The 25116-nt window shown below is 35.8% G+C and overlaps 1 protein-coding gene across 1 annotated transcript in view; it reads left to right on the top strand.

Annotated features, from left to right (window-relative positions):
* The window catches only part of LOC116633726, a 408304-nt gene that overhangs the window by 154771 nt on the left and 228417 nt on the right, over nucleotides 1–25116 (top strand). The window contains exon 5 of the mRNA XM_032406291.1: nucleotides 581–677. Within this exon, the coding sequence (XP_032262182.1) occupies nucleotides 581–677 (97 nt within the window). The remainder of the gene's footprint in view (nucleotides 1–580; nucleotides 678–25116) is intronic.

The raw sequence follows: 25116 nt of genomic DNA, 5'->3' as shown, positions 1-25116 counted from the left end.
GATGCTTGCAGAGTGATACAGCGACTTTGATTCCTCTTGGGTGGTCAAAACACAGCATGTGTGATATTTTTACAAACTATGGTTCACAGAGCACATAGTTCTAGAGCATTTTGTTTTCATTATGTTCATGTCAATGGAAACAGTTGTGCTTCCTGATGTCTTACTGAGATGGCCTTTTTGGTAATTTTAGGCTACTTTCCCAAGGATACTGCATGTTGCCTGACCCTTATTCCTGAGGAAATAAGTAGGACTTGGACTGACTTGTGGATAATGTACTTTCTTTAAGAATGGCAGAAGGAAAAACATCAGACTAGGATGCGCTCCAGAAATAATAATGGAGAATCTCATCCTGTTTTGTAAACTCTTTGTACTTTGCTCTTTGTGCGATTTGTGGGAATATTATTTTTTAAAGGGCCATTATACTTTGAAAGATATTATGTTGCATTAAACTTGTTTTAGAGTTAAGAAAGAAAAATAAGATGTTATTAATGAGTTCATAAAAATTGCCTGTGGTATACCTATAGGAAGTTTCATATGTGTGCTCATTCTGAATTTACAAGTCAACATTTTTTCTCTCTAGCAGCTTTATTTGGAGTGTCCAAGGTGATAGAAAGATGAGAATGAACAATACCCAACCAGTGCTTTACTTGAAGAAATTTCAGTATTCTGGAAATCAGGTAAAAATAAAATACAGATACCTTTAGGTATGCACACTCTCTTTATAAAATAAACTTTTTTTAAAAAAAAAATCAAGTTTGCTCTACAGATTCCTTCAAGAAGATATTTACCATCAAATTTAATATACAACTTGTTTACAAACACTGCATCTAATGCTTCATTTTTTTTTATGGAGAGCATTATGTTTTCTAAAGCATACATGCATTCATTCACTTAGTAAAGTCATATTGGTAATATCTACTTTTGTGGAAATATTTTGAAGAGAAAGAGGATATATGCCTATTTGATTTGACTTGTATAATTCTAAACAAAGGAAAGAGGATTAGGTTAGGTAAATACAGTGTTTCTTTAAAAAGTAACTTATTTTCACCACATAAAAATATGCTCACCTACTTAGAATGCAAATTAGTTTAAAGGTTAAGTATCTAGAGAAATAAACCCTTTGGCACACGTGCAGGGGGGCATCCACTTTCAATTTCTTTAATTTGTATTTTTCTTTTGCATTTTTAAATCATATTCATATTCTGGGTCATGACTCGTCAACTTAGATCTCATTGATTGACTCCTATTGCTACAGATGAAGGATTAAACTTTCTTAAAACCCTCACTCTCTTTACTTTATCCTTCCATGATAGCTATGTCACAGTTTAGTTTAAATCTATATCAGGGTTTTTAACTGTTATGATTATATAAATAGCATTTGCTGCGGAGCCTGGTGATAGGACATGATAAAAAAGTTATTGTAGAACTTTTCTTTTTCTTGAATTAACACGTGCTTCATTTATTTTTCTTTTTTGCCCTGTTTCTTTGTCTCTCTTCCTTATTCCCTCACTCTCTTTCTTCTTTCCTCTCTTTCTTGTTTTGCAAAGTCCTCCCTCAAAGCTCCAAAATTTTTATAAAATGCTTCTCTTCAATCTTTTGCACAGGCGAGTTGGTCAGATAATCTAGCTTTTCTCTCTCTCTCTTTTTTTTCTCTAAAAGAATTACTTCCTGGGACCCTCTCTTCTCCCACTTTTATCTTGTCTGGTTGCTCTCTAAAGCATCCTATAAAAAGATGTAATTCAGAGGTATTTTTGGATGTCATCCTAAAAATGTATATTTTTTATGATGTTATAACCTCTTCTTTCTGGAAATTATGTCCTCATTTTACTTAGTTACCTTCCCCATGCCCCTCTTTTGGCTGGAACTCATGTTCTAGTAATGTTTTGAGAAAAGTTCTACAGATAATAAATACTTTATAAACTTGCATGTTGAGAAATGTTTTTATTCTTCCTGATACTTGATTGAATCTTTGGGAATAGAATTAGAGATTTAAAATATTTTTTCAGTCAGAAATAAAAGCATTTTCCCATTACCTTCCAGCTTCCAATGCTGTTGTTGAGAAGACCACTGTCAGTTTGATCCTGATTTTTTGTATAGATCTACTTTCCTCACTAATAAGCTTTTGAAATCTTCTCTGTATTTCTGGTGTTATAGTTTTATCGGAATATGTCTTAGAGTGGGTTTTTCTTCATCCCTTGTGTCAGGACACTTGATAGATCCTTTTAATCTGGAGACTCATGCTATCAATTATGAGATATTTCCTTGTTTTATGTCCTTAATAATTTCTTTACTAGCATTTTCTTTCATCTCCTTTTCTTGAATTGTCAGTTGTGGAGTACTGGATTATCTCTATTGATGATCTATTTGAACAAAATCTTTTCTCTCCTCTATTTGTCTTTTTTTTTAAAGATTTTATTTATTTATGTATTAGAGAGCGAGAGAGAGAGAAACAGCATGAGAGGGGAGAAGGTCAGAGGGAGAAGCAGGCTCCCTGCTGAGCTGGGAGCCTGATGTGGGACTCGATCCCAGGACTCCAGGATCATGACCTGAGCCGAAGGCAGTCGCTTAACCAACTGAGCCACCCAGGCGCCCTCCTCTATTTGTTTTTTTGAATTTACTCCTCTTTATCTTCTAATACTTTTACTAGAATCTGCCTTTTGGTGTTCATGTGTTAAGTAATATTATCCTTTTTATTCTCTGCTTGTTTCTCTTATGTTTTATTGCATCCTGTCTTGTTTCCTCAAGACAATATCTTTTCTCATACTTGGGGACATTATTATTATTTCTTTGAAATTGTATTTTTCTTACTGCCTCTTCTCTATTTCCCTGGGTTCCTTCTTTTCTTTCACTTATTTTGTTTCCTGTTTCTTCCTTGATGGATCCTCAGTGATGGTCTTTGACTTTCCAATCATATTCTTGAAGGAGACACTAAAAACCTAAATGGAATTCTGTGCACAGGAGTGATGCTTGTCAGCGGGTAGGATTCACTTGTGATCCCCTGGGCTGGCAGTTGCTTTTTTTGGTGGACAGGACACATTAACATCTGTATCTGAGTTTTTTTTCCCTCTGTGGCAGTTATTTACTCAAGAGAAAAATTCTTAATCTTCTGTTGGAGGATATGAATACCCTGGGGCTTAGCTATAGGGAAGGTAGAGGTATCACGGTACTTAATGTACATAGACTTTCATGTAATCTTTCAGCTTCTGGCACCATATCCCTTTGCTGCCTTTTGTATTATAGATTGGAGTCATTCTAGTTCAATTTCTCCAGATACCATTTCTTTCCTTTAGAAGTGAGAAGGGTTAGTCCCCTGACCCCTTTTTAGTGGATGAGTGATCATAGGTAGGTGTCTGTTTCTCTTAAAGTCTTTCAGTCTCTCTCTTTTCAACTCCTGGCCTCAACCCCACCTTTGGCAATACCCGAATGTTCCAATGTCTGAGCTTTTCTTGTGGGTATGCTTGTTACTTTTAATTATTATCTCCTACTTACACAGTTTATCTTTCTTCTATTCCGTTAAATTAAATGCCACTATTCCACATACTTTCTATCTTTAAATGGTTTAGAGATATAAAAGTCTCTGGTTTAAGAAAATATTTGAATTTGTGTGCTAAGCTGATAATGACTCTCAAAAATATGTTGATGTCCTCATTCCCAGAGTCTGTGAATGTTATCTTATTTGGAAAAATGGTCTTTGGATATAATTAAGGATTTTGAGATGAGGAGATTTTCCTGGGTTATCCAGGTAGGCCTTAAGTGCCATCACAAGCATTCTTATAAAGAGAGGCAAAGGGAGGAGATTTGACACACACAGAGGAGAGGGTGATATAAAGATGGAAGCAGAGATCAGAGTGATGTGGCTTCAAGCCAGGGCATGCCAGAAAATACAGGAGCCCCCAGAAACTAGAAGAAGCAAGGAACAGATTCTTCTGCTGAACCGTTCTCCGGAGAAAGCTTGGCCCTGCCAAAAGGCTTTATTTCAGCCCAGTGAAACTGATGTTGAAATTCTGGTCCCCAGAACTGTAAATAAATTAATTTCTGTTGTTTTAAGCCACTAAGTTTGTAGGAATTTGTTACAAAGGTCACAGGAAACATGTTGTTTTTATTAGAGTTTCTTTTTCTCCTTTATGCTTTGTGATAATTTTTAAAAGGAGAAAGGGAAATTTTATTTTTATTTTACCTTCTTGAAACTGGAATCACTTAAATCTTTGGTTTAGGATAGTTTTATTTCTCCTAATTTTACATCTCACAATTAGGATGCTCACTTTCAGAAGTATTGGAGCTTTCCCAGATATGAGATTTTAACAATGTCCTCATTTATTTTTCTCCCCTTCTTATTATATAGTATCTCCTATCAAACAGATATTACTTACTTCCCTCCCTTTCCTTTCCCTTTTCTTTCTTTCCTTTCCTTTTCCAATAATCTGTTGATTATTTACTTAGTGTTAGGCATTGTGGCAAGCTTTGAGAATATAGAACTGATAAAGCTGTTTTACTGCCCTCCATGAGTTCACTGTCTATTGATATAGAAAAGGAACAAAAATAACATTTGTTTAATACAAAACATAAAACCAAAAACAGAAATAAAAAACAACAACTAAAATACAATACTGTGAGTGCTAAATTAAATGTATGAGCAAAATGCTGTGGTCTCCCAGACATACAGTGATAGTTCTGCTTAACAGAGACTGAAAGGATTTATGAAATAGTACCTGAACAGGGTCTTAGGGGATGGATTGGACTTTTATGAAGAACTAAATAGGGAAAAGTCATTTTATGGAAAGAGACTGCCTCTACGGAAGGCATACACATGTTAAAGAGCATGGATTGCTTTGGCATGGCAAGATATTCAGTAGACTTGGAACATAGATTAAAAGTGGGGGAGTGGGACGCCTGGATGTTTCAGTCATTAAGCATCTGCCTTCGGCTCAGGTCATGATCCCGGGGTCCTGGGATCGAGCCCCACATCAGGCTCCCTGCTTGGCTTGAAGCCTGCTTCTCCCTCTCCCACTCCCCCCTGCTTGTGTTCCCTCTCTCACTGCGTCTCTCTCTGTCAAATAAATAAATAAAATCTTAAGAAAAAAATATAAAAGTGGGGGAGTATAGGGTCATGAAACCATAAAGGTTGAAGTCAAATTATGATGAACATTTTTTTTTTGCTTGTGTTAAGGAATTTATATATTTTTAACTGAAGTATTCATATAATTTCACTCATCTGTGGAATTTAAGAAACAAAACAAATGAACAAACAAAATAAAAAAAGAGACAAAAATAGATTCTTAAACAAAGTGATGGTTGCAAGAGGGGTGGAGGCTGAGGGGATGGGAGAATAGATAAATGGGACTAAGAGATATAAACCTCTAGTTGCAAAATAAATAAGTCATGGAGGTGAAAAGTACAACATAGGGTATGTAGTCAATAAGATTATAATAACATTGTTTTGTGGCAGATGGGAACTACATTTATTATGGTGAGCATTGAGTAATGTATAGAATTGTTGAATCATTATATTGTACATTTGAAACTAATATAACACTGTATTTTAAAAGATACACACACACAATGAAATATTATTCAGCTATAAAAGGGAATGAGATCTTGACATTTGCAACAACATGGATGGACCTAGAAGGTATAATGCTATGTGAAATAAGGAGTTTAGATTTTTATTATTTTGGAAATGGGGGAAAATGGGCTTTAAGCAGGAAATTGGCATGGTCCATTAGGAATAAAACTGGCAGCATTTGATTACTACACTGAGGAGAAGCTGGGAGATCAGCTACAAGTCTCTTGTAAGAGACCAGGTGAGCAGTAGATGACAACGACCTAAGTCAAAGCAGAGGTAATGGGACAAAGATAAGAGAATGGAATGAAGAGATGATTATGAAACAAAAGTGGCAGAGTGATGGAATTTTTACCATTAAGTAGAAATGGTGAGTACAAAGATAGCAATCACAGAGTGCAATTGGATGCTGGGGGAGAGGAATCAAATTGGGTCTGGGCGGGGCGGAGGACATGACACCAAAACTGATTATTCAAAGAGAGAAGGAACAAGTTATGTGAAGAAGAGGATCAGGGAAACAGATTGTGGCAGCAAGCTCTCCAAATACCAGAGACAATCTGAAAAAATGGCATAGATGTGAGAAACAGATTGGCTGCTGGATCAGCTCTAAGTGGCGCACAAGTGCTGGTGTAGAAAGTCTGGTGGGATGTGACAGATAAAGAAACCAGGGAGTGGAAACCTCTAGTGAATTTTCCTCACCCTTTCTTTCTCTAAGTGCTCATCTTTTACATTTCTACCAATCTTTATGCCTGGAAGAGTTTTTGTCCAATGCCTGTGCTTTCTTCCTTCTAAAATACCCTCAGAGCTTCTATCTGTCAGGACAACCATCCCAATTTCATATTCTTGGGAGAAATTTGTATAGATTTGTACTTATTACAAAATTCTATCCAATTGCTTTATCCATTTGTAGTCCATCATTTATTACTTCAGCACACACTTAGTCAGTAAAAAGGAACAGCCAAGACACTATGGCTTCCATTGGAATTCAAGTGCACCAATATATTCTCTCTCTTTTTTTTTTTAAGAGTGACTGAGGTTCTTTTTTTTTTTTAATTTAATTTAATTTTATTATGTTATGTTAATCACCATACATTACATCATTAGTTTTTGATGTAGTGTTCCATGATTCATTGTTTGCATATAACACCCAGAGCTCCATTCAGTATGTGCCCTCTTTAATACCCATCACCAGGCTAACCCATCCCCCCACCTCCCTCCCCTCTAGAACCCTCAGTTTGTTTCTCAGAGTCCATCGTCTCTCATGGTTCATCTCCCCCTCCGATTCCCCCCTTCATTTTTCCCTTTCTACTATCTTCTTCTTTTTTTTTTTTTTAACATATAATGTATTATTTGTTTCAGAGGTACAAGGTCTGTGGTTCAACAGTCCTACACAATTCACAGCACTCACAATAGCACATACCCTCCCCAATGTCTATCACCCAGCCACCCCATCCCTCCCACCCCCACCACTCCAGCAACCTTCAGTTTGTTTCCTGAGACTAAGAATTCCTCATATCAGTGAGATCATATGATACATTCTTTCTCTGATTGACGTATTTCATTCAGCATAATACCCTCCAGTTCCAACCAATATATTCTCTTATTTGACAAGTGTTAAGAAAAAAAAACAACACCTCATAGCAGATCTTCCTAGTTCTCTGCACTTACAAGTATCTTGCAACATTTGACTATTTCTTCTTGAGCTTTGTTCTAGGGAACAAGAAAAGAATAAACTTTGTAATGTGTAATCAGTACAATATATCCCAAAGTGCTTTAGCTCAGATATTTACATAACATTTTGAGCACATGCCATAGTTAGAATCAATTTTCTTTCCTTAAAATCTTCAGAGTTAATTAATTTAACCAAGAATTGGGGGACAAAAATGACAAACATGGTAACAATTCCCCAATCTAATTAAATAGCAGTTTGGATCTAAAAAACAAGTTTTTATTGAAAATTTTTGAACTGGAATCACAGAACTTTTTCTGCCTTTGTGTTCAATAACCCACATATGCTCTTCTAATTGGAAGTTTAGTTTTGATCATTGGGATACAGGCTCAAAGAGCTCAGGAAAGTAGGATGTAGCCTATGGTTAACTCTTTCAGATTATCTAACTTGATAGTCTAAATTTTCATATCAGCACGATCAATCAGAGTTTTGCAGCTTAGCAAGGGTTTTAGAGCCAGTGGTAGAGAGTATTCACTTGAATTCGGTGCCCTTGATCTTGGTAGGCTTGCCTTTCTTGGCAATATCCTCTGACCCAGAATTCCCCCTGGATAGTCCCAAATATCCTAATCTAAAGCCTGACAATTACAACTAGCACACATGTGCCTAATGCCTCTAATCTCTTTTCCTTGATTGAGCTTGTTACCACTCTATCTTCCTAGGGCGTTTCTGGGGTTCAGGCAGATTTAGCAGTGACTCAGCTAGATGGAAACTATGGGCAGTGAGGGTGCATGGGGACTTCTCAGTATCCCGTGTGTGATCAAAGACAAGTCAGATAAAAGGACCCCAGTGTAGCCTTGGCCTCACAGAAGATCCTCCCCTGAGGAGCTCAACACTTGCCCCTTCTATAAATTCCCATGGGATCAGGCCCCAGTTGTTACCTCTCATTATGCAGGACACAAAACCCATCCCAATTTGTCCCAATTTGTGACTTTTTGTGTGAAATTTGTAAAGTTCTTTATTTTCTTCAGTCTGAACCAAACTCATACTCTGACCACTCTAGCGCTCTCAACCGCATCTACTATCATCTCCAGTCCAGTTAGACAATTTTCTACATTCTCTTCTAAAGCCTCTGCTTTTATGGATATGGAAACATACGTCAGAGCCAGTTACACACATGCATTTCCTATCACCTCTTCAGAAGCCGTGTTCTTAGTTTCCTTCCAAGCTCCCATTCTATTCATTTATTTATTTTTTCAGATTGTGCCAGTTCATCTCTGTGTCTGTCTGTCTGTCTGTTTCTTTCTGGATTTCTCTGTCTCTGTCTCTGTTCTCTCTCTCCTCTCTCTCTCTCCCCTTTTTCCCTATTTCTAATCTCCATATTTTATTTCCTTGCTTTGTTGGTTTTTGTTTTAATAATATCTTTAAATGACAGCACCCAGACTGCCTTTATATATTTGTTGAAACAACAAAAGTTGTTGAACTAGGTGCTTTTGGACAACCTGGACTCTTCTTCCTCAGGAGGAGAATTTGCTTTTAAATTCCATTACTTTGTTCTGGTTTCACTTTTCATTAATGACCCATTTGTGTAGAGTTCTCTGCATTTTCTTTTCCTTTATTCCTCCTCCCTCCCTCCCTCCTTCCCTTCCCTCTTTCCTCCCTCCCTCCCTTCCTTCCTTCCTCTTTCCTTTTCTTTTTAAACAACCTCACTCAACTCCCTACTTGCTTACCCATTTTGCTTCACATATCCTAAACCATAGTACCTTTTTTTTCTTGCTTTCCTGCTGCTGCCCCAATCCACTGGGAACCACATAGACTTGGAGGGTCTCAGACATGAGTTATTTTAGATTGTCAGGGAAGAACTAAATAAGTAGATGCTGGAGGAGGGCGACTGTCATTGAGTGAAAGACGTGACTGTTGCCATATGCTCTCAAAGGAGGAAACAAAGTTTTGTGCATACATGAACATGATTTTACATGTTCTTTAAAATTTTTCCTATAGCTCTAAGGACCAAGTTAGAAGCAGTGAAATGGAAGGGAATGGAAATTTTTCAATTAATTATGAAAGAAGACTCGTTCCAACTACTGACTGACTTGATTTGAGAGAATAAATAATCCAAAATAAGTTGAAAGCTTCAAGATTTATGATCAAGAGAATGCTGGAATTAAAGATAGTGATGCCTGCCTCTACATTTTTTAATGAATACTTCTCTTTTATAAAAGAAATACAGTTAAATTATACATAACTTAAAAAGAGAAGAAGTAAAATAATCCAGGCTTCTGCCGGAGATGACAGTTGCTATCAACATTTGGATACCTGATCCTTTTACTATATTCAGAAGTATTACAAAATTTGAATTCTATATTATCTGGAGTTTGTTTTATTCCTCCCTTGTCTACGTGAAGTTCACATCTCACAAATGTTTAAAATAATTATTTTATTTTATATATTTTTAATTTTTTATTTCAGTATATTTGACACACAATGTTACATTAGTTTCAGGTGTACAACTTAGTGATTTGACAAGTTTATCCATTACACTACATTCACCACAAGTGTAATTTACATTTGTTCCATTACATCACTATTACAATATCATTGGCTATATTCCTTATGCTGTGCCTTTTATTCCTGTGACCTATTCATTCCATAACTGGAAGACTGCATCTCTCTCTCCCCTTCACCCACTTTGCCCACCCCCCAAACACCCCTCTCCTCTAGCAACTATCAGTTTGTTCTCTGTGTTTATAGGTCTGATTCTGCTTTTTGTTTAAATGGCTACATAAAATACCAAATCATGAAAATAGATATATTCTTATTTTCAATCTTTTAAGCAATTATAAACAGCTTCGTACAAAAATGTTGCTCTGTCTCACTGAAGACTTTCTTACTAAAGAGTCTTAACTTTCCTACAAAACAATCTTTGACACAGTATATCCTTGATATAATATTATTGGGAATCATGCCCCACGTCTGAGCCTTTTCATGGGTAGGTGCCTCTCTGGAAGTGTTTTCTCCCATATGTCATCATGTTGGGCCCTTACATCGTATTTTAGGTTGTTGCTCAAATGTTATTACACCAGAGAGACATTTCCCTGAGCACCCCCTCCATAATCATTCATTATTTCCTTATCCTGCATTATTTTTCATCTTAGTATTCAATAGTACCTAATGTGTTATGTTTATTTTATTGTCTCTCTCCACATCCTAGAATTTACATTAAATGAGACCAGAAATCCAATCTATTTTGTCAAACAAAACAGTGCCTCATATAGTTTTTGGCACATAGTAAGTGATTAATAAATATTTGTTCAATAAATAGATAACCAAAAAGGAAAAGAAATGTAAGAATTTTGGTACCTATAAACTAGTTCCTTTCCAGAAAGCTTGCTCCAAGTTAAACATTCATAAGCATAGAATAACCCACTTTAGTAATAATTTAAAAATTGTCAAATAATAGGAAAAACTTGTACTAAATCTCAGTGTTGGTTTAGTTTTCATTTTTATTTCTTCTTTGAATTATCTGTGTCTCTTCTTTATATTTTTCATTAAATTGTTTCTTTAAAACCATGTACAAGAGTTTATATGCATTGTGTTGAAATTTTTCACATTTTTATAGACACTTTCCCTTTTTCAAAGTATTCTTTCAAATTTTCCTTATGTTTTATGACGTCTTAGACAAAATATGTGTAGAGTAGAATATTCTAAGATTTCTTCCCCTGAGCTCACCTACACTGTTGCTCTAGACTTCAAACTTGTCTCCCTATTTTTTTAAGTTTGTCATTCATATCACTCATGATTTTTTAGTGTCATTTCTTATCCTTGCTTCAGTTTTTTTCTTTAGCCACATGACTCTCTTTTCTTTTTAAAAGTATATATTTCCATTTTATTTTAGGCCATTTCTTCCTTCTTGTCTTATAAGAATCATGTCTTCATGGATTCCATTTAAAATGCCTGTTCTCAGGGCAGCTGGGTAGCTCAGTCAGCTGAACGTCTGACTCTTGGTCTCAGGTCTTGATCTCAGAGTTGTGATATCAGCCCTATGTTGGCCCCCACGCTGGGTGTGGAACCTACTTAAAAAATAAAATAAAAAATAAAATAAAATAAAATAATGTCTCTTCTTACTTATTTTAACAAATGATACATTCAGTTACTGCTCTCCTTTTGATAATCTTCTTTTCCCATTTTTTCTGTTGTATTTTTATATAGGCCCTCACTTTATATTTGTTTTCTATTTGCTCAACAATAAATCAACTTAGATCTAGGTCCAATGTCATGTTTACAACCAGATGACACCTGTTGTTTTCTTACTATCCACTTCTTGCTGGTTAAAACCTATTTATGCTGGTTAAATACCCTTCCTATCACCCCAGCTGGGGGACAGGTTGGTGTGTAGACCTCCCAGCTAGAGACTAGGAAGCAGATGTGGAGTCTAACTTTGCTTTCTAAAGAGAAGTGGTCTCCTGTGTCCCCAAACTTGTTGTTTCACAAGCAGAAAAAGCTATATTTTCTAATACATGTTTTTTTCCCCACCATCTTCCTACCCCAGCTACCACCTACATTGCTTTAGCTAAATCTGGAGAGATGTAATATGTCACATGCTAGTTCTCTCTCTTCCTTCCTGTTTTCAGATACTAATGACAAAATAGGAAGAGACGATACTATGAGGATACTACTCCATGTATCTCAAGAAGCAGCACCTTCTGCTGATACCCAGCGATATCATAGCAATCCAAGATTTTAGTGGAACGGGTCCATGAATCTGTATTAGTTAATAAAGAAATGTTGAAAATACTTCCTTGACTTTCAAATGAATAGGATTAGTCTGTCTATGGGTATAGACCACCTGTTGTTTTTTCTTAGTCCAGTAACATTAACTTTAGAGGGATGGTAAAGGAATTGCTTTGATTAATCTTAGTTTTTAGAATTATTGTAAGATGTGTTTTTCTCTGTAGGTATTTTAACAGAAAGTATGTTAAAAACAATTTATGATGGCAGACTGCTAATCAGATGTCTTGAAAACTAGAAGTTTGATAGCAGTGTTTTTCAAGACTCATTTTCGTTTGTCTATTCTTCCATCCCAATGACTATCTTCCAAAGCATTGCATATGATTAGGGAGAAATACATAGATGTAGAATAGAATTACTGTGGGAAATGTCAGCACCACATAATAAGTGGCTTTTTGTTGTTATGTAATCCTTAGAAATTATGTCTTTATAACTTAATATAGGAATATTATGGCCTATCTCTTTGAATGGCTTTTTAATTAATTGAAACATAAAAAACAGATGACAGAGTTTTGCTGGTAAAGTTACCTAAGCTATTGAAATACTTTATTTTTTTTTAATTGTTCTTGGTCATATTCTTTTTTTTTTTTACTTTTAAAGATTTTATTTATTTATTTGCCAGAGAGAGAGAGCACAAGCAAACGCACAAACAGGGGGGACAGCAGGCAGAGGGAGATCAGGCTCCTGCTGATCAAGGAGCCTGATGTGGGATTTGATCCCAGGACCCTGGGATCATGACCTGAGCCAAAGGCAGACACTTAACCAACTGAGCCACCCAGGTGTCCCACTATTGAAATACTTTAGATGAATTTAGCAAAAATTATCTGCTGTGTTTGATTAAATCACCATGACATCTAGAGTAACAGACTTTTACCACATAAAGTGAAGATGGAATGTGAGTCAGGTCAGGTTGACAAACTTATTTTCAATAGCATCCTGGTAGTAATCTTTTCAATGTAAGATACCACGCTTTGGCAAAGGGGATTATTATCATAGGGTGTATGTAATTCAGAAATGTCTGTGGTTGTTTTACTCAACTGACCATTAAAAAAAGTACATTATCTATTGTGACATCAGCAAATTTCTTTCAAATGCTGGTGTATGTTTTGTGTTTTAAGTAGGTTATTGGTGACTTTTCTGCGCTTATCTGCAAGTCCTCTGTTTTGTGCATGTAGAAGCTCTGCCACAAGAGGCCAGATCCTTGAGGAGTATGATTGTCGACTTCTGATGCGTAAGGCTGGTGTTTTTGTTACTGACCCTTAGGAGTTAGTTGTTGTCTTGAATCAAGGCAACAAAAAACCAAAGCTTGTTCTTTATAACAGATGAAAATAGAACATAGAATTACAGAATGGCATTGAGTCAACGAAATTTCTAAAGACAAGGTATCTTTCAAGTAGTAATTAGAATTCTTCATATTCTATATATATCTGTTGGCTATAGAGCCCCAAATGCTTTTGAATAATGCTTGTTTTCAAAATATAAAACAGCAACCATCGAATCACTAAAAGGTGTCAAGTCATTATTGTAATTATTATTAAACTTTTTTTTTAGTTACTACATGGAAAGAGTTTATGGGGAAGATTCGATTTTCTTTATAGGGGTACAATTGCCATAAACATATTAGTTTCTGGTGTATAACATATTGATTCAATCTTTGCATTAACTTACTTTATTTTTTATACTTATTTAGAAGCACTGTCAGCCTCCGTTTCCAAATCTGTCATTGACTCCTATTGTACATAAGAGAAAGTGGAAACCCCGAGTTTCCTCACTAGCCGCCCCCCATAACTGATTTTAACACTGTAATTACTACATTCTCTGTTACTACAGTTTTCTAAAATGATCCTATCCCCCGTATAGTATTCTCTGATCCTGTTTCTTTCACCTGCCTTATTCATTCTTGGATTTTTTGGTTTGTTTATTAAAGTCAAACAATGTCCAGTTTGAAAGCAATTCAGTTGACCAAGTAAAGGTTAATGAGATGGAGATACTAAGTTTAGCATCCATTTGGAATTTTGTCATTCCTATATAGTGCGGCACCAGATGAGGCTTTGTGGCATCACCGAGTAAATAGGGTGAGAAGATGTGGGTGTGCCAAATCCATTTTTGAGTGATGGCTATTTTGTGCATGGGGGGCAGTTGTCTAATAGAATCACTATAAAGCTTGTTCTCCTTAATTGAATTGTAGTATTCAATATCATGAATTTGATTTGAGATAAAATTCCCTGATACTTCACTGTCGTTAACGTATTGATAATGATGGTGGCTTTTGTTTTTGAAGGGTTTTTGAGAAATAGGCAAACTTAATGTATGAAGTTTAAACAAACCTCATAAAAGATTGCTTTTCTCTTATTGTTTGTTTATTTTCTGTTGTTTTGAGCTCTCGTTTGTTGATATTTATTAGAGAGAGGAAGCATTTGTCTTAACTAGAGAACGAACGACATTCTAATTAAGGTAGTTATAAGAAGAGAGAAATCATGACATTCAAATAATATGTAATCTTGGAAGAGTTTAAAATAGAGATTCCTGTCTCCCAAAGTGGTATGATTTTGATTTCCTTGAGCATAGAGAACTTGGTTTATAGTAGTTGAACTCTGTAGTTTGGTATAAGTCAGTATCTTTAAAAAAAACTAAAACCAAACCTAGGAACTCAGTGATTAAGTGATGCCCTAACTGTATGATAGATTAGCTGTTTTGTCATTTCTATATTCCCAGCTTGGAATTTAATATAAAAGAAATACTTCACTACTTTGTTCTAAATCCCATCTGATCCAACCTGGAATAAACATACTGTTTTGGGTTTCTTAATAGAAAAAAATAACATCTTTGACTGAATTAAATCGTCGTTTCTGCAAAAAGAAACTTGGAATTCACCTTTGGTCTACTTCCTATCTTTGGCATATCTTCTATTAAAAAGATTTCTAGATTTTAGTGGCTGCTTAGTTTGGGTTATCTAAGCTGTAGTAAGTAGCCTTGGGACCCCCGAAGGCACACCCCACACACTTACGCTGTGTGACCTAAGGTCACAAGTAATGGCTGCAAGCTAATTGATTGAGAAAGGCTTGTCTGGCAGGGCCTCTCTGCGTCCCTCCCTTACATTCCTTAGTTCTGGGAGAGAGGCGCTAGCAGCTCAGCTAGCAAGGAAGGAAAAAGGAGAGGAAGTTTCTCTGCGTTCCGATTCCTCTCTGAATTCCCTTGTAGTGTGAGCTTACTTCTCTCCACCCACTTCTTCCCAAGAACTCCTTAATTTGAAGGTGAACAACCTAAAGCCTGATCCCAGAGAGTTACCCGAAAGGTGATTTGAGTGTTTATTGAACTGAAAGAACAAATTACCTACTTGAGGCGGTGGGCAGCGTATGGAGATTATATTAGAACTTCAGCAAAGTGCACAGCGGCATAATACAGAAGCCGGGACTCAGACTGACAGGCAAATAAGCCAGCTCGTGGAAGGGGCCTCTGGGTGGCAGCTCTGGGCTATTGGGTGTTGGACAACTATAGGCAAAACAGAAATGGAACAGGGGCAGAAAATAGCACACTTTTACGCTACGCAACTGTTGCTTTCGCATGGTGAGTGCAGATTTAAGATATTATTTAAAATATACTTTCTGTGTTGTGAGACGAGTAAAGAGATCTCTTGTGCTTTGAGGGAAATCATAGCAGGATCCTTTCTTTTAAGCGCTGAGGTGATGCGGTTTTGTTTCTGCTTGATTTCACATTAAACTTGGCAATGCTAACAGAGAAATACAATATTTGTATTGTCTCGCGTGTCCTTTCTCTTAAAACTGTCCTTTTGTTTCAATCATGCTTCTCTTCAACCTGAATAAATATTGTTTTAGGCAAATCATCTGTGGAATAGCTAATGAAGGAACAACGGTGTGACAGAATATATGTAAACAGTTCATTTAGTCCAACTTTGTGTCCCTTTTCCACGGCTTCCCGTTCTGCCGCCTTATCTCAGGAATATATAGCACAGACTGTATGAAAAGAGCTTTGTGTGAGAATTCCTCCCAGTTAAAGGGTCAGGCCCTGGGCGTTATCTGACTGCCAGCAAGACTCACTGGGCTGTCCTCTCATTTTTAACCTAAAATAGGGAAAAAAGTACATCTTTACATATTAAAAAGTAAGTGTTTTGACTCCAGCAGTTGCCTTCTTATGGTTTATGCCTGTTATTCCTGGCCAAGGACTGTTTAAACTTCTTTTGAGAAGCAGCATGCAAACTTCTTTTGTTTCTTCTCGTCTTGTTTGCTCACATTTCACTGTAGAAACTTTGCACACAGTTTTTTTTTTTTTTGAATTTTAATTATCTTGAAACAATACTGAGTCGTTTTTATTTCAGTGCAAATATATTGGAAGTGAGTTGGCTTGCTTTTCCTGGAAAAAAATACCTCAGAGAGTAAATGGTGCTTAATTCCTAGTTTAGCCATACTTATAATCCTATTTTAAAGGTGCTTCTTGTTCTTAAAAAAAAAAAAAAAAATCAGAGCCTTTAGGGAGTATTCCTAGAAACGTTAAGGAAGAGATTCTTCTGCAAAAAAAGTGCAAATTCAGTAGTACAACTTTAATAAGTGCCAAAATCTCATCGCTGTTGTTGACTTTGTTTAAAAAGCAGCTTTATTAACAAGGTGACTGCAGTAGATGTTACCAAATGAATGAAGTGAAAAATGTGTCTTCCACACTGCTGATTTGATAAAATACAGAGGTCTGTGTTGTTACCGTGTTTCACATTCATTTAAACTTTTGAAAGAACAGCTCTATAATACAAATTTTGAATAATCATTTTAAAAATAAAATTAAGTAAGCTCTTTATATTTTGAGATTTATAGCTTCTGTTTGCTAAGGTAAATTAATAAATGGGAAAAATATATTAGAGTAATTGTGAAGCTATAAAACTTTACAATAAAGGAAAGAAAGCTTTTAAGGAAGATGAATGTGTGTTCCCTTATAGGGCAATTTTGAAGCATTACTTAGGCCTTCTTTTCCAAAGATTTATGGAAAACTATCAACTGTGGCAGAACCAAATCATAGTTTTGACTTTAATACAAAAACTACATATAAAGGATACATAGTTTATGTATATAAGGATAATTGTTTTTTAGCTATGCCTATGATTTGATATAAGCTTCTTTCAACAATTGCAAAATGTGACTGACAAATCCTTTTCTAAGAGAACAAGTTCATTATGTTTGTCACCTGTTACACCCATTCTTTCTTTTGCTCGTATACACCGTTCCTAGCTGTTCACTAGTGCCTGCAAGAAAGTAAAGACCTTTTTTGAGAGAAAATGTTGAAGTTTTTGTTAGCATGAACATTTTGAGGTTTTAAAAAACTATGTTCTCATCAAAATCACACAAAGTGTTTTTAATAAGGTCTTTTGTCGCGATCTTGATATGAATAGTCAAGAAAGGAGATGTAAATTATTTGGGTTTTTCCTTTAATATGTCTCAGTTAGTAAAATTAAGTGTGACTGAGGATTTCTGGAAGGCTCTGCGAAGAGATTAACCTTTTGAAAATTTCTCCGTTTGGTATCAATTTTTGTTAAAAAATTTAAAAAAACACAGAAAGTGTTTATCTCCTTACCTATTTCCTCCAAACCAATTCAGAGACCAAAAATTAAAGGGAACTTCATTATTTTCCTCAGTTATAAAGTCTAACCACAACTCAGGAAGTTACTATGCTATGGGAAGAGGCTGCAAAAGAATGGGTTTCCTTTAAATGGAAGTACACAATTGTGATAAAAACAAGTTAGAAAGATCTACTATGTAGTTTTCCTAACATTTAATCTTAAACTACTATCTCCCATCTTTTCTGTTTACATTTACTTACTGACTGGTTACTGAAGTAAAGGAATCTTTTAAAAACTGAAATCAACCTTAACATTAAGACCATGATTTTAAAAAGGTATATGTTTTCTTATATAAGGCTAACTTTCCACAGAAGTTTGAATTATGTATTAGATTAATAGGAAAATAATGGAAATATGTTCACAAATTAATATATGGTTCTCTCTCATTTATATATAAAACATACTGGCAATTCATCGTACTTCCCCCTGTACTACTATATTACACCAGATTGGAGTGTGTGTGTGTTGTGTGTGTGTGTGTTTGCCTTTGCACTTACGAGTTCACAGAGGGGGATTGAGTAGCCTGGACATATGTTATGGTTATGACAAGTTTTGACTTAGTTCCTTAATTCTCAGGGTCACTAAATTTCAGGGGTTTTCTGTACCCTTAAAGCAGGAGACATCTGTTTCAGTGAAGATGAATATAATCTTGCTCTCTTCTCATTTCAATTACACTCACCAGTTTGTTTTGAAAGATGATTTATTCTTTCAAAATATAGAGCAGGATCTATAGGATTGGATTCTATCATCTCTGACAAATGATGAGTCCTCCAAAGACTTTCCTAGGGAGTAGCAGTATGGTTTTTATTACTCTTCTTACAGGGAAGAGAGCATAGTGGTTGCTCATCTTTCTAGATACTTTGATCTTAGGGCTCACATCTTTCTTAATTGTGGAATCTCCAGAATTTTCTTTTCAGGTGTTGCTTCTTGTACCATTCGTTCTAATCTCTATTTCTGGGACATCCTGGTAGATATATGTAGGAGCTTCATAATATGTCATACATGTTCTTAAATTCTCCTTCACATTATTTATATACCTACTTCTTTTGCATTTTTGGTGAGTTACTCAGAGATAGCTTCCAATTTACTAATTTTTGCTTTGACTATGTCCATTAGAATTTTTTTTGACTATATAGTTTTTTTTTTCCTGGGAATTTTAATTGGTTCATTCCTCATAGGCACTTTTATTATTCTGTCTCTACTTATTTTCTTGTAAATTGTATTGGTGCTATTTCTTACTTTGTCTCTTCAGGGATACTGACATGCTTATTTTTAAATTCTGGAAATTGAGCTTTTATTTTCGTGTCATCTAGAATTACTTTACTGCCTGCTTCCCCCCCTCCCGGTGTGTGTGTGTGTGTGTGTGTGTGTGTGTGATTTCACTTGTCTTGGAATTTTGGTTTTCAGGCTCAACTTGAGGGAGAGGATTTTTAATAATTCTCTCTCTCTCTCTCTCTGCTAGCCTCATCCAGTCATATGATCATAGAGTTGGCCCTACACCCTCCCTACTCCCAACTCAGAATCTCTGATAATGGGAATATTATAGTCCTAAGTCATGGAGTCAAACAGCAATTTGTCCCAGGTGCTGATGGCCAGATTTCGGCCGCTGCCCCTGGCCTCCCTATGTAAGCAGCTCTGTGTCAACTACGGCTCCAGGGATGTAACCATTATTCAGCTCCCTGTCCTTATACTCAGGTTTCAATCAGTAAACCTGGCACTGATTTTCACTGCCTGGGGGGCAAGTGTGGCACCCCAGTTACCTCCGAGACAGAGGGAAATGTTTGCCTTTCATTCCCCAAACCAGCTGGTACACTGCAGCTTTCTGTTTCTGTTTCCATTCTATCTCTGGTATTACCTTGTTTTTGATATATTTGATATAACTTTTGCATTATCTCAGCTAATATTTTATCTATTCTTGTTATATATTGGGAGCAAAGGCAGGGAACTCAAGCCACATTCTTGCAATGCCACCTTAACAGGTTTCCCACGTCAGGGCTTTGCAACCAGAAAATGTGGGTTCAGATTCTAACTCGATTATTAACTGCATTACCTTAGGCCAAGTCTTTAATGCCTTAAAAGTCTCCATTTTTTTCCCATCAAAAATACTGATAGCAATGCTTATCCTGTAAGGCTGTTCTAAGCATTGAATGAGATAACGTATAGACAGCAGTTAGTTCTGTGCTTAACCAGATCAAATGTGCAAATTGGGGTGGGGGGGGGGAGAAAAGTAACCAAAACCCAAACAAAACCAGATGCTACCAATTACATAGTGAATAAATGGCAGTAGACGTGTAAAATAGACTTTGACGGGCCAGGCTTTTGAGGGACCAGGATTCAAACCTCTAGTATCGGCAGAGCGTATATTTGGCTGGGTAGGAAATGAGTTTCTGAAAACCAAAAGGTTTTAAAAGATGAAGAAAGATGAGGCTGGAGATGAAGCAGCAGCAGCTTGGAATTAGTCTTAGAGTTTGAAAACAGAGAAAGAGACGTGTTTCTAAGAAGCTATTGCCAATATGTCCTTGAGCAGAACATTTATGAAATAAGCACTTTATTTTCCTTTCTTACCACTGGCTTCCCTCCACCATGTTAGCTTCTCTTTCATTTCTATTTGTAGGAACATCTTCTGTTCATTCCTTAAATATTCATGAGCTTCAGTGCTCCTTCCTGGGCTGCCTTTTTCTTCTCTCATTATCCTCTCTCCTTTGTTCATCTCATTCATCACCATGACTTCACATGCCATTATTAACCAACCCCTAGCCTGTTTCTCTCTCCCAAACTTTAAACCAGGAGATCCAATTAGCCACAGGCGCTTCATAGGCAACATGTCCAAATCCGAACCATTATCTCCCGGCCAGAAACCTTTTTGATCTCAGTCTGCCATCTACCTGATTGCCCAAAACAGAATCAGGACATGAAATCTCACCTTTCTTATACTTCTCTCTCCCCACACATTTAAGCTTTATGAAATATTGATTTTATTTCTAGGTATTTCTATTTTTAATCATTTCTCCAATTTCATCTACATATTTCTTACCATATGACTCACACTGAAAGCCACTTTGGAGTTTATCCATCAAGGACAAGGAAGTTGGGTATGTATGTATACAAAACTCTTGTCTGGCACTGGGTGAGGTTTACTCCTACAGCTATTAGCTTTAGAATTCCAGCTTACCTCATAACCCAAGCATATTCTTGGCTCAAAAACACCTTCAGGCATGGAGTGGCAGGTGCTTGCAGTGAAACACCCTCAGTTTGGGTGTGTGTGCACAATCTCGTGAGGACAACGTGAGTGCCAAGGGTATATGAATAGAACACCAAGATCATGTGCACTGTACATTTAAGAGGCATTTAAGTTCTTCCCAAGTGTTTGCTATTTCAAACAATGTTGCAAAGAACATTGTGGTATATATCCACTTGTGAATATGTTTTGAACATCTCTTAGGGTATATATCCAAAAGTGGAATTGCTGTGGTTATGAGATATGTGTGGTCTCAATTTTACCACCAAAAATAGGTTTCAGGTTGTCTATAAACTGCCAGTGTTTATATCCAATATGTATGTATGAGTGTGTGTGTGTGTGTGTGTGTGTGTGTGTATTCCTCAACTTGTCATTGATGAAAAAAATTAAGAATCAGTAGATTAAATTAAGAACAGTAGTTGATTATTCAGTCATAAAAAGAAGGGAATCCTGACATTTGTAACAGTGGATTAAACTTGAAGACATTATACTAAATGAAATAAGACAGAGAAAGCAAATACTATATAATCTCACCTATGTATGGAATCTAAAACAATTGAACTTGTAGAAATAAAGAACAGATTGGTGATTGCCAGAGGTGTGGGATGGGAAGAGGAAATGGATGCAGGTGGTCAAAAGGTATAAACTTCCAGCTATAAGATAAGTAAGTTCTGGGGATGTAATATACAGCATGTTGACTATAGTTAACAATGTTCTATTTTATATTTGAAAGTTGCTAAGAGAGTAAATCTTCAAAGTTTTATTATAAGAAAAAATAGTGTGTAGGGTGATGGATGTTAACTAAGCTTATTGTGGTAATCATTTCATAACATATACATATATCAAATTATTATGTTGTACACCTTAAACTTATACAGTGTTATGTATCAATTACATCTCAATAAAGCTCAGAAAAAAAGAACAATAGTTGGCCAGAAAAGAACACTTGATAAAATCAATATTTACGGAGTGGATGGAGGAAGAGAGGAGTTCAAAGGAAGATACAGAAAGAATGCTCAGAGAAATGGCAGAGAGAATTATGGAAGCCAAGAGTGTTAAAGGCTTAGTTGTTATAAGAAAAATAATTTCAAACTAAAGTCCCTTGAGTAAAACATAAATTTATCTCTCTCATGTTAGGAGCCAGTTTATGCTAGTGGAGTCATTCTGCTCTTCAAGATCATTCAAGATCCCAGGTTTCTTCTGCCTTTTACTGTGGTTGGCTTGCAGGTGTGGCTGAGCTCACAACAGGAAGAGGAAAAGAGCCACAGTTCAGGGATTGGGGTCTGTCTTTAAGTTGAAGATGGCCTAGAAATTATATATGATATTTCTGCTCTATTCTACTCATCTAAATTTAGTCATATGGCTGCAATGGGATATGAGAGAAGCTAGAAAATGTAGTTTCTTCTTGGGAGGCCACATGATTAGGAAGAGGGGAGAATGAATTTTGGGAGAACATCCAGTAGTTGCCTCACCAACTTTCTAACTTAAAAAAAAGTAGTGATTATATAGGTTTAGATAGTAATTTAACATTTAATGAGAGATTGCTATATTTGGTCATTATTCTATGTGATAAGTATAGAGATGTTAAAAAAATAATACCAAGTAGCTTATAATTTAGAAAGGAGAGATAGGTACTAACGAATTAACAAATAAATATATGATATAATATGAGGAAGTAAAAAGTACTAAAGAAGAAAAATAAAGTAAAAGGATAGGAGTGCTATTTTAGGTATACTAGTTAAGAAAGATCTATTATTTTAAAAACTGAAAAGGGTCCTTTGAAAGACAAAATACTGGGATCTCCCTCTTTGGAGGAGAATTTGCATTTGAGTTGCAAGCCTAGTATATTAGTTGAATAGGATAAGGAGAGCTGCAATTGGAAAGAGATTCAGAACTAAAGGAGAGTTGTCCTTTTAATGAGTTTGGGGAGAAAATTGACCATGGTGATTATATCCTAAAGAGAGGATGCTTATAGAGATGAGGTTGTTGCAGGTCCTAGTGCTGAAAGGAAAGGAATGATAGTCATGGGGTAGATAGTTCATATGTGATGACCTCATTTTTCCCTAACTAAAAAGTCAGGAAAACTACTGAGAGTGGAGGCTGTGTGGGCTACATCAGGTTCTTGATGAGAATTATGAAGGTATGGAGTTGTTATGAAAATTTCCAGCAAATATGAGGAGCCCAAGTCTAGGAGAGAAGTGTGTCATGGAATTTTATCTGAGCTGGAGTTTTTCTGGGTAGTGGAATAGTCCACCTGGGCTAGGGAAGAGAAGATGGTAATGAGAGTGGTTTAGGTAATGAAACATAATGTTTATTCCACAAAGCAAAAGAAATAGCCCTTCAGAAGAGAACTGACTAGAGAACTATATGCCCAGTTTTAGATTATGCCTGAGTTTGTGAAGTGACTAAGAAAGGTGTTTCAGATTATATTTTTCAAGACAAGTCTTTCCTTCTACAAATTAATAGTCAAAAATTCCAAATTCCTAATTTAGTTGACTTTCTTGTTTTTGTTGTGAGGGTTGTTGTGTAGGGTTTTAAATTCACTGTCACAATTATGAGACAAGTCATAAAAATATTAAGAAATTAAGATCTTAAGTGAATCCCTGTTGCATTGTCATTTGACTTTTCTTTAACGTCTGCCAGTCCCTAGTGGAATTACTATTTTACTTCATGTAATAATGAGGGAAATGGAAACCTCTGGGGGAAAAACATATGGTTTATAAACTACTTATTGATTGGTTAACTAAATGCTTAGCATCACGTACATCTTCTTTTATATTTCATTCTTCCATAGATGCTACCTCATAGAGCAGTCAGCCCTTCTTGGTATAGCATATATTTCTTGATAACTGAATTCTGGTTTTTTTTCCCTCTTTTTTTGTCCTTTATATCTGGATATTTGCATATTGTACAATCTTGCCTTCATCATTCTACTTGTATTACCATTTCTTTTTGCTTTAAGTTTCTCCTACACTATACTCAGTTGCTGACATGGCCTTCCCCTCAGCTGAAATTTTACCTCTGTTTCTGTAAAATATCTCCCTCAACAAAGAAGTGGTAAACATTTAAATCTTGAAACTAAATATTGTATTCTTTGACATCAGTATCTATGCTAAATTTTGATATCTTATATCCACTTAGAATTGGCTTTCTTATTGTTCTCATCTTCTCAATCAATATTTTTGTCAGCTAGATGTAAATTAGTAAGATTAGATTTCATATGTTCCTGATGGGAGGATATCACAACACAGTGTAGCAAGATTTTTGCAATCAATATACATTTGTACTATTTATGCACTAGAAACTACATCAGAGAAAATATCACAAGAACAGGGCCCAAATCATCTAGGTTTAGAACACTTTAATCAACATTTAGAATGCTTTTCTCCTGTGGGTAGAAAAATGATTAATACTTACTATTATTAACCCTTTAATCACTGTTATGCATTTAGCAAATCTAATTATTCATTGGGTGATTAGAAATGGTTAGTTATAAACAGAAATTTAGAAAAGTGACATTGATACTTGATACACACACACACATAGATTGATAGGTATGAGATATAGATACATACACATACTATGAAATGTTACATTTCATATTTTATCTGTATAATTTCTGAAATACTTTGAATTAAGTCAAGATAAAATGAATTCTGTGTTTGAATATCCCACAACAAAGCATTAAAAAGGAAGAACCAGAATATGTCTTCGTTGAAATTCTTATTTTAAAGATTATTAATGAATCATGTAACCTCAAAATAATATTACTCTTTTGGGAAAATTTTGGGGATTGACTTTCTTTAATGCTTTTAAAGCTAAGGGATTCAATATTTTTAAATAGGGAAAATTTTACATTCACCATGAATTTGGAGTATCTAATTTTTTCCTCACTTGCTAGACACAGGATTACAAAGATAACTAAGACAAGGTTGCCTCTCTCAAGCTGTTTGATCATTTCAGTTCATTTTGTAGAAAGTGTGACTATTTCTTTTTAATTTTTTCTCAAATAATGACTACAATCCAGATTAACTTCTTTGGGATTAGCCAACATGATTTAACTTGTTTTAGGAGAGGAATGCTACATGTTGCCTATCAGCAACCCAGGAACAGAGTCATTACATCCTTAATCTCTTTCCAGCCACTCTGGCAGATGCTTTGAGATCTACAGAGAAATATCTGTCATAACTCCTGCTCACCAGTAGCTGAGTGGCATTAGAGAGGATTAACAGAGTTTCTTT

The sequence above is a fragment of the Phoca vitulina genome, unplaced genomic scaffold (assembly GCF_004348235.1).
Source record: "Phoca vitulina isolate PV1807 unplaced genomic scaffold, GSC_HSeal_1.0 scaffold8, whole genome shotgun sequence".
NCBI lineage: Eukaryota > Metazoa > Chordata > Mammalia > Carnivora > Phocidae > Phoca > Phoca vitulina.
Note: the sequence above shows the minus strand (reverse complement) of the source record. Positions and strands in the feature narration are given on the sequence as shown.